Genomic DNA, 11,558 nt, shown 5'->3' with positions numbered 1-11,558 from the left:
GACATTTATCGGACATTCATCATCTGGACAGATAAATTTTGAAATCAATGATGTTGGACCTTTAAACATATGAGAAAGTTCCTGGACTTGCTTTACATCAAACGTAATGAGTAATATTGGTATTTTCATGTACTGTATTTTCTATCAAATTGTGTGCAAAGATTTCCCGGTACACTTCACGAATGTTCACAGAAAAGATTATAGAACATACCTAATGGACATGGTAAGCCATCATCATCAGTGGTATTTAAACAGTAATATCCTGGTATACATGCTACAGTTTCATTCATACCCATAGTTGGACAAGATTGACCTGCTGCACAAACTAAACACTCTCCTATAAGAACAAAGACGAAAATGGAATGGCAGAGCAAGGTATCTACAGTATTTGTAGTGAACAGTGATGGCTAAGATAACATATCAATATTTTTTAAATGTTAATAAATGCTGCCTAACTTACCCAAGCCTTCTCTTGGTGAATATGTTCCTTTGTTACATGGACTCTCTTTCACAGCACCCTGTGGACAGTAGTGACCGGTTGGACATATGTAACCTTTAATACCTCCGGTAGGATTTGGGACATTTGAGCCACTTAAACATATGTAACCAGCATCACATGGTATGCTAAAACCTGCAATTAATCAAATTTATTACACAGACTCCTTAATTTGTCTTTGGCAATCATTTGTTACACTACAATAACTTGGAATGGTATTCCCACTCTCATAAAACACTACATTCCAATATGACTGGATTTCTTTTGACCTCTTACGTAAAATTCACATAAATGATTTTAATTTAAGATGTAGAAAACATCCAAGATCGATTATTATATAAAATACAGTATCGTTATAGCCGATGGTTGATAAATCAGAAATATAAGTACCATTTTTGGAACTTTCAGGGGTACAGTAACTACCCGGTTTACATGGTTTACAGTCAGTAATATTCTGGTTACCAATACTTGTAGATATAGTTCCTTCTGGGCATGGTGTTGGTTTATAACTTCCTTCAGGACAGTAGTTACCAATGGGACAAACACCATCACTAGGATTTGGTTCAATTGTACTTCCATTGCAGTAATATCTAAAATAGTTAGATATTGGGTATTGTATGGGATTTGAACACTTTGGGAACTTATGCATGGACATATTATAGACAAAGAGATCGAAAGAGAGAAGACACTTTCCATTCTGTCGCAAAACAAATACCAGATCAGCATTAGAGCAACATTTTTGCTGGATAAATTTAGTTGTTATTTTCAAATAATTATTGAAAATACACAAGAATTCAATTTCAATGCTATTACAAAATTCTTTAATATAATAAGATAAATTTTGTTTTATTTCTTATGCTATTGAATATTTAGGTTTATTTAATATTTGAAGTAATTTGCTTAAATGCCTAAAATCTTAAGTAAGCTGTAAAATTTAGTATTTACCCTGGATAGCAGAAACCAACAGGTTGTGAAAGTCCGGTGTCGTTACAATAATATCCAAGACTACATTCTTGACATTGATCTATATTCACCAAATTGGTTTTATTATTGAAGGTTCCTTTTGGACATGGATACTGGTCAGCTCTTTCTGTTAAAGGAGGACAATAATGTCCAACTGGACAATCGTAATTGCTGAGGTCCCCAACTGGACCTACTGTGTTATCACAATAGTAGCCTATAAAGCAAATATAAAGAATAAATAGAGTTCAACTCATAAAACATGAACTTTAAAATGGAATATAAATGGAATTTATTTTGATAATATTGATTATTTTGTCAAATATTTATAAGAACGAATATTTACCAAAATGTAGCCAACACCACTGAAAATGTCTACATTTCCAAAGCACCAATTCAAGCCAAGATGTTATTGTATACAAATATATCCTGCTCCATAGAAACTCGGGTTAAAACCAGCTTTTTATTGAATTGAAAAGAACAGCTTACCTTCAGGACAATCTTTGCAACTGTTTTGTCCAACTTCATTCTGATAATAACCCGATTGACAGCGAGTAGGTGTGGCACTCTGAGCTAGACAGAAATGACCCACAGTACAGAGGTAATCATAAGGTGTAGGTGTGGTCTGACCAGGTGGACAGTAAAAACCTGAAGATAAAAGAGTCATCAATAAAAGTGGATTAACAAAATACCATAATCATCCGTCTTATATATTATGAATATTATAACCTGGTGAACAATTAAAAAAATAGCAAAATAGATGATAAGTGACTTACCTTCATCACATGGACCAGAGACCGCAATCAGACCAGTACCATTACAATAAAATCCTCCTGTACATGCTGAACACTCTGACTCTGATGCAAGATTTGTATTTGGACTGAAGGTTCCGTTGGAGCAAGGCAATGGTTCAGATGTTCCAACAGGACAATAATGGCCTACGGTGCAATCATTCTGATTGGATGAACTGGATCCAAGTGGACAATAATATCTTTCAGAACAGTCACCAGTTGGTGATACGAGTCCGGATGTTTCACAGTATTTTCCTGGTGTACATTTCTCCATGACAACACTACCTTCTGGACAGAAGTTTCCTGGCAGGCATTTTCCTCCATTTGTTGATGGCTGAAAGAAATATGTATTCATTGAGCTCGTGGATTATATTATATAATAATATCGTAGAGGTCAATGCCACAACGCTTCTGTAAGGACTAGATGTCAGAAAGGCTTCCAAGATCATGTTTTTTTTTTATTTCTGACAGAAGGTATCTTTAGTGCTTACCTGTGATTCTAGGGCGCCGCCTGTACAATACCACCCAGCACTACAATAACTAGTGGGGTTGATGTTACCAGTCCCTTGGCAATATTTTCCTGGTATACAGGGTAAACAGCTACCCAATACAGTCTGCTCTGTCTTATTGTTAAATGTGCCAGGAGGGCATGGATATTGGTTAGGGTCAGTTGTATTTTCAGGGCAGTAAAATCCTTCAGGACAGCTGTTTGGGGTATAGTACGTTGTATTTCCATAACAGTAATATCCTGCAGGACAGTCCTTACAGTCTTTCATATTCGTAAGATCTTGATACGACCCAGCTGGGCATCCGATAGGATAGTCTGTACCTTCTGGGCAATAATGACCAGCAGGACATATACTTCCAATAACTGGATGAACTGTATCAATTGGACATTGATATTCATTGATCATCAGTGGATTTGGAGTAGAGACTCCAGAACTGCAATAATATCCTTCTTGACAGAGTCCAGTGGGCGATGTTAGGTTGACGCCTGAAAAAAAATGCACGAGAATGCTTTAGATTAAATTCTATTTCAATATCAACTTACCAGTAACGTTTGAGCATTGAAAGACAAATTATAGAACGTTTATCTCGTAATGTAAATCCTCTTTTGAGTTGGTTCGCATGCAAATAAATAAATTAGGTTACATTACCTTGACAGAATTGACCAGGACTACAGGAATTACACTCTAGAGAAGTTCTTAATCCCTTAATATTACTGTAACTGCCAGATGGACATGCCTGCCAGTCGTGTCCTGTACCATTTGGACAGTAAAAACCTTCTGGACAAAGAGTCTTGGCGGAAGCTGCATTTCCAGGCACTGTTAGTTCAGGTACACAGTAGTAACCTAAGATTCAGAACATTGAAAGCATCATGGTTACAAATGAACCTACAGGATTAAATAATTAAACCACCCAAAAATAAGTTTAAAGTTAATAAATAGCACAGACCCTTCTCGCAAAGTCAAGAAGAAAACGGTTATCAATAAGTTTATAATAAACCGTAACTACTATACTAAACCAATTCATAATCTGCATTGACTTTACCCACCTTCAGGACAGGGTGAGCATTGGTCAGCTCCATCATAGTCTACATAAAATCCTGCTGGGCAATTAGCTGGTGCAGCTGCTCCTTCTGGACAATATTTTGCTGATGGACAAATCACCTGTGTTTCAACACTGGATCCAATTGGACAATAATAACCTAATAATTTTAAAATGTCATGTAAAGAGTAAACCATAATCTGAACTGACAGGAGATGACATAAACCACTATGGTGTTGCTTACATCAAACCAAGAATAGGTTTTAATGATTCTCAAGGATGGCATACACAGTGTATCTTACGTTATTAAGGAACTTATATGAAATAAAGCTAAAAAGTTCAAAATGACTCTTAGGACAACTGAGCTACCCACCGGGAGAATCAATTGTCTAACGATGTGTAGTACCAAGTAACAAATAAACATTTTAAAGAGAACACTATTTATGCTCAGGTAAATGCAATTTTAATTTTGTTTACCTGCTTTGCATGGTCCTGAAACATCTGTTGAACCAAATCCATTACAGTAATAGCCCGGTAAACATTGACTACAATCTGAAGACTTGACCAGACCAGTTTGGTTTGAATAGGTTCCATTTGGGCAGAAAGCTGGAGTAAATGTTGCTAGTCCACAAAAGAATCCCATGGGACATACTAATTCTGTTGATTGACTGGATCTTTCTGGACAGTAGTAACCTTCATCACAGGGTCCCGTCACTGCTGTAAGACCTGGGAATATAAAAAGTCAAGGTATCTTTTCCACTTTATATACAAAAGGTATGTTTCGTCACTTTGACATTCATCAAAATCTATGTAGACGAAAAATTGCGGTTGATTGTGTTTTATTAAGTATTTTAAAGAAAAAGATATACAAGATATTATGTAAATTATAATGTGTCTGGAATTGTTTATTTAAAGTTCAAAAATTCCATTTACCTGTTTGGTTGCAGTAGTAACCACCAGTACAGTTAGTACACATGTCTTCTGATAGTAATCCAGAAGATGGACTGTATGTACCATGTGGACATGCTTGAGGTTCAGTTGTTTGTTCAGGGCAATAGTGACCAGCTGGACAAGCATTTGCTTCAAGACCTGGAACATGGTACAGATTGGTATGTATTACATACAAACAAATACGACCAAAATATATCAGTGAGCTGTGGAGGTTGAAATGAAATTGAGATTTACCTCTTACTCTTCTGCGCCTGAAACTGGTTATGTGATTCCTTTCTTAGAGAGTTGTTTAGTGTACCTGTGACACCATCAGATATGAAACAACTAATTCAGAAAAGTTATCATTACCTTGTAAGGGTGTTGTGGTCTTAGCACCAGAACGGCAATAGTACCCAGCTTCACATGGTCTGATTGGGGTGGATAATCCTTCAACATCACAAGCCATTCCGCCAATACATGATGAACAATCACTTGAGTTTGTTAACCCTTTAATGAAAAGTGTATTGGTTTAAGCTCACTTCAAATGTAGAATTTAGTACTGAGACAAGAATCCCGTCAAATCAAGTCTTATCAATATTAAAAATATAGTTATTGGGCATTGAGAATCTTTTTTATAGCTCTCACAGTAGGTTATGTAGTTCTTCCTCTTATGGAATCTTATTATATAAGAAATTCATAATTCTTTTATGGTTTGAAGAAATAATGATGGTTAAAATTTTAAGTTGGACTTCGTGATTTTGCTTGTTGATGATAATACCAATTATCTGACAAGCGGATAATTATAAAGCTTTTTAAATATCAGTCTTACCAGTTCTGTTATTAAATGTTCCAGTTGGACAAGGATACTGATCAGGATATTGGGTACCAGTAGGACAATAATAGCCTTCTTGACATACATATAGATTATAATTGACGACTGGTGAATATGTAGCATTACAGTAAAATCCTGCTGGACAGGTCTTACAGCTGCTCTCTCCAACACTGTTCTAAAAATATTAGTGATGTGTCATTAGATTCTTAATGTCTGGCAAGTACATACATTGTAGTTTCGATATTTAATTCTAAGTGTTGATTTGGATATTTTTAAATCTTTATGTAATTCACAAAATACATAATAGTTACTGGCAACATACATTAAACTCTGAGGGTGAGCAATGGAGTAGAATCTGTTAAAAGGTTTTTATAGCCGACATCACACAGAATCTTACTCATCCATATAACCCTCATGTTATTCAACAACTGCATTTGTCTGCATTTGCCTGTCCTTACGAGGCATTAAACCACAGAATGTTACTTCATTTTTTTTATTCTAACACTAGTTTCGCATATACCTGATAGGTTCCTGATGGACAGGGTTCTGGAGCTTCTTTGCCACCAACACAGAAATGACCTTCAGGACAAGTATGATTGGCAGGTTGGTTGGTTATCTGACCTGGTGGACAGTAGAAACCAGCATTGCAGTCTCCTTGTGGTAAATTAAGACCATCGGTACCACAATATTTACCTAGAAGAAGGAGATAGCCATGCATGAGTCATGTGAGAACCACTGTACTGTGTTTAGGAATCAAATAATATTTGAACATTAAGTATTGTTATGAGTGCGATTCTTGTGTAAATTATATATACAATGTATTCTCTAAGGCACAATTTTCTATATATGTTATGATTACTTACCAGGTGTACATATTTTACATGACGATAAAGCGCTTTGTCCTTGAATATTCAGGTAATATCCTATTGGACATGGTGTTGGAGCTACTGAACCACTTGGACAATAGTGGCCTACTGGACATCTATTACCAGTTACACCATCAATGGGACTATGGAATTTAGCTCCCAATGTACAATAGTATCCTGGAATAAAATATAGATACAAAAAATTACACAAAGTATATTCAAAACACGAATTATCATGTGTTTAATTAACCTCAGATTGGTTTTCGGGGAATTTGTTTGTGTTTTGAATACATTACTAAGACTTCATCATCTTGTACATTCCAATAGGGTGTAGTTACTTTAGCAGAAAATCCTAAAGGACAATTCCTGTCAATATTGCTTACCTTGGGAACAGTTTCCTGATGGTGATTCTAATCTCTCAGAAGCACAATACATTCCCCCATCACAAAGAGTCACATCTTCACTGCCAACAGGACAATATTCTCCTTTCTTGCATTTACCTCCTTTAGCAGGATCTGTTGGCATTGCTTGTGTGGCACCACCAAGACAGTACCACCCAGCACTAGAAAAATGAATCAAGATGTTCTGAATAAGTCTTAGAAAGATAAAATGCGAAAAATTGATATTCTTATTACTTCCAAACCAAGCATCAGCTTACTTTTTTAATTGCGGAATTTTACTTTATGATATAATATTGTAAGATTGAAAAAGAAATTGATGTGCCTGCTCCCACACTCATTTCATATCTATTACTGATACCAAGTTGAATCTGAAAACTCACCTGCAGTTTGCGGTTGGACTTGCCAAACCACTGATCTGGCAGTAGGTTCCAGGAGTACAAGATAGACAAGCAGTTTTATTTGTTTGCTTCTCTGCTGGATTGAAAGTTCCAGGTGAGCATGGAAACTGATCAGGTCTTTCTGTATTAGCAGGACAATAATGACCAACTGGACATGGCTTATCGAGATAATCCGTTGAGTTCAGGAAGCAGTAGTACCCCTCTGGACATGGTTTACAAGTTCCTTGACCAAACTCATCTTGATAGGTACCAGCTATACAATTAATGGCTTGTTCACTTCCTAGGGGACACATTGATCCTGGTGGGCAGATATCGCCATAACCTGTAGATAAATAGATATTAAATGAAAAAAGAAATATTCAGATTTTGGTTTCCTTGCATCGATCTGAACGAGAGAGTTGAGACATCGTGTCCAAACCACACCTCCATTTATCAATAGCACAATGCCAAAACCCATACTCGTGATAGGATGGGGCTCATAACGCCAAATAACTGTATGACTTATACCATATGATCAACTGACTAAGTGTTTATCTCTGTCAATTTATAAGGCATATGGACTGCTATCGCAGTTAAATCCCAAAGTTACTTATGGTAAATTACCTGTGTGACCACCCAGTAGAGGACATGTTGGTGGATAAGTACTGTTGGTAGCTGAATTATCAGGATTTGATCTGTCGACTCCAGACTGACAATAATAACCTACGTCACACTGTCCAGTGACAGATGTAGCACCTTCCACTGAACAATAATTACCTCCATCACAGTCTTTACATTGGGATAGCTGGAAGGAAGAATATATGCCTGGTAGAATCAAGATATATGGTGATTTACTTAAAGTGTGAGTTTGCAAAATGGAAAAATGTGATCTTCACTTAGCAGGTTTGATCCATATTTATATGCAGTACTGAATCAGTGAAAACAATAATGTAGACTTCATGCAACTGCATTATTTACAAAATATTTGAATAGACCAAAAATGAAACACTTCATATAGGGTAAAATTTTACTTTTTATGAACAGTTCACCGAAAGATTGTATCAAAACCAAAATTCCAATAGTCAGATCTTCAGTAAAAAAATGCTTACTTTATACAAATTGGTCTGTTGACTGTATGTTCCTTTAGGACAGGCTTGCCAGTCTAATCCAGTACCACTAGGACAGAAATAGCCAGCAGGACAGTTAAAATACCCTGATGCAGGATCACCTGCCGTTACATTATCTGGCACACAGTAAAACCTGAAATACAATTCCAACTTATGACTCAAAATAATTCTTGGATGGTATATTCAGAGATGTGTTTTATCTGTTGAACGGATATTTTTTTATGCTCTCGAGGTTTTGACGATCACAAGTTGGCAGACGTACTTTATATTAGAAAGCTGACTATTGAAATGAAATCAGATAAGTTAAAGCGAGTAAGCTAGCTAATTGTATTTATCTTAATAATTTTCCACTTATTCGATATACCATCTCCAATCTTAAATAGCTTTCATGTGATTAATTTCAGCTTTATAAAGTCTAGCTTGCTACAGAATGTACTTACCCATCCGGACAGATATCGCAATTCCATAAACCCGTTCTATTTGTAAAATAACCAGGAGGACAGGACTGTGGTACATCTGATCCTGTTGGACAGTATAATCCAATTGGACAGATAACACTGTTTGCAACTGTTGAGCCTTTAAAGAAAAAAAATGGAAGACTTTGATCACCAACCAAATTAATACCCTTTATTATCTTCTGAATTATATATCCCTTTAATCTAGACAGATACAGTCATTAAAATAATTGCTCAGCTTTCCAAAACATCATTCAGAAATGAAATCGAACAACCTGTTCTATAATAATAACATTCACTTAATGGTTCCTTTTTGCGTTCTAATTTGAAATGAATCACCATTAATGTTCATTAACATTTTCAAAAAATATATATTGACTACCTTCTGGACAATAATATCCCTGTTGACAGGGTCCTTCCTCGGTGGTTAAACCATTATTCTGGCAGTAAAATCCAGCTGTGCAGTTTGTACATTCTGATTCTGTAGTAAGTCTGGTTAGGTTAGAAAATGTGCCTGGTGGACAGCGGACTGGTGTATGTGTTCCTGGAATTAAACATAAGGATTGAATATTACATTTTCAACAAAATGAAAGAAAGAAATATTTGGTGAATATATCTTTAATTGAAATAAGATTTACAGTCATGTCAGGCATAACTCTTAATATTTGCAAGTGTCACTCCTGAGATTGTTACTTACATAAACAGACTTTGTTTGAAGTGGTTTCCAAACATTTATGAGTAACTTTTAGTAACATACCTTCAGGACAATATTTTCCAGGAGGACATACAATTGACGTAGAACTGCTTGATCCTTCCAGGCAATAGAATCCAGGAGTGCATGGACCTTGTGGCTCTAATAATGCCTGACTATCACAATACATTCCTGGAAAAAAGGAAAAATATGTAAGATGATTATTTCGCCTCAGTTTAAAAGAACACAACAGAAAAACAAATGTTTTTTTATTAACCGCATCCCGGTGTGATAAGCCCTGATTAAGGGAAAAAACTACACATTAGGCACGTAACATTCATGTGTATCCTTATTTCCATGTGATCATCCTCTAACTTGACAGCAGCGACAAGTAGCAATGTCAGGATAATGGACGGGGGTACCGTTCCAAAGTTACTATTATCTTATCAGTATTTATCTACCTCTATATGATAACAAAAGCTAACCTTTAGTGCATGGAGTGCAGTCTGTTTCATTCATCAATTTCGTCTTATTACTAAATGTACCTATTGGACATTTTATTGGCTCTGCTGTTTGTTCCGGACAGTAGTGACCAACTGGACAGGGGTCAGCGTTAAACCCTTGTTGTGGGGCAGCTGTTCTTGATCCAGATCGACAATAATAACCAGCTGCACAAGATGTACTGGGATAGACCGTACCAGCTGAACAATAGTAACCACCTAAATGAATCAAACGTAAATATTTTATTATTACAAGAAATAATATACAATACCGCAGAGAAACACAACAAGGCACTCAGTCTTTCAAGGAGTGTATCAATGGGATTTTTTTCTAATGCTGACTAATTTAGAATTCAGATGAAAGAACTAGAAAGCTTAAGATTTGAACAGGATTGCTTACCTAAGCACGGGAAACAATCAGTGTCAGCTTGGAGACCAGTAATATTATTGAAGGTACCAGCTCGACATGGGTATTCTCCTGCAACTCTTGTACCAGCCAAACAGTAGTGTCCTGAAAAATGAATTCATTAAGTTTTCCAGAAAAGGAGATCTTATTGGTAAAATTTGCTCATACTGTTTTTCTATATTAATTGCTTCCCTTATTAGTGTATCCAATAAAGAAAAGCTTGCAATAAATAGGTTTCCTATACCACAATGGATGACTTCTTCACAAGTTCTATGTTCTAGGATCCTTTAATCGGTTACTCTTAACTATTTCCTGTGACATTTGCCTACTATAAGAAAAATGATACCAATACTGTTGAGGATATTGTAAGTCTTTGTCTAAAATCTACAGCGGTATCTCATATCTTAACACTATCTGAGAAGCTGCTGTAGTATCCATTTGTAATGTTTTGAACCATACCACAAGAATATAAAAATAGAGTTTGAAAATGAAGTAGTTACCTGAAGGACATGTGTAAAGAGTATAATTTGTTATTGGACCTATAGAAGAATCACAGTAAAAACCAGCTGGACACTTTATACAACTAGGTTGAGTGGGTTTATCTTGGTAATATCCAGAAGAACATTGGATGCTGGAACTTGTACCACCTGGACAATAATATCCTCCTGGACACTCAAATTGACTTGGATCACTTGTTACCTGACCCTCTGGACAGAAGTAACCTTTAAAAAGAGAATGCAATACCTTCAGCAATTGTTTTGAACAAAATTGGTGTGTTGAAATAGAATATACAGGTATATTCATACCAAACATCATCTTAAAATGTGTTATGAGAAATGTCCATAATATACATGGTCTTAGATGAAAATTATTAACGCAACTCCTCAAAAAGAATTCAACAATTTTCAAGGCTCAACCGATCGTAACACAGATTGATTTCGGATATCGAAACAAGGTAGAAGACAATTTAACCAACCTGGACTGCAATCTCCATCTGGTGTTGTTAAACCGCTTGAGTTACAATATTTTCCGGCAGTACAAATGACACACCATGTCACATTCTCAGCACCAATACTGGGTTGATAAAAACCAGGAGAGCAAGGTTGTGGAGAGAAGGTTCCTGCTGGACAGTAATGACCACTGGGACATCTATCACCTTGAAAATTGATGGTTATCTG

At 36.1% G+C, this 11,558-nt stretch overlaps 2 protein-coding genes across 2 annotated transcripts; both read right to left on the bottom strand.

Annotated features, from left to right (window-relative positions):
- Window positions 1-506: 506 nt before the first annotated feature.
- Window positions 507-1,040, bottom strand: LOTGIDRAFT_79789 (hypothetical protein; the record flags this gene model as incomplete). The annotated part of the gene is made up of 2 exons (XM_009058983.1): window positions 507-631; window positions 899-1,040. Coding segments are annotated over 2 exons (267 nt in total), but the record flags the coding sequence as incomplete, so codon positions are not given.
- Window positions 1,041-2,236: 1,196 nt separating this feature from the next.
- LOTGIDRAFT_73113 (hypothetical protein) lies at window positions 2,237-7,440 on the bottom strand (the record flags this gene model as incomplete). The annotated part of the gene is made up of 5 exons (XM_009058980.1): window positions 2,237-2,410; window positions 2,739-3,118; window positions 3,429-3,557; window positions 4,306-4,416; window positions 7,263-7,440. Coding segments are annotated over 5 exons (972 nt in total), but the record flags the coding sequence as incomplete, so codon positions are not given.
- Window positions 7,441-11,558: the final 4,118 nt, after the last annotated feature.

This window comes from Lottia gigantea (genome assembly GCF_000327385.1).
Source record: "Lottia gigantea unplaced genomic scaffold LOTGIsca_37, whole genome shotgun sequence".
Taxonomy (NCBI): Eukaryota; Metazoa; Mollusca; class Gastropoda; family Lottiidae; genus Lottia; species Lottia gigantea.
Note: the sequence above shows the minus strand (reverse complement) of the source record. Positions and strands in the feature narration are given on the sequence as shown.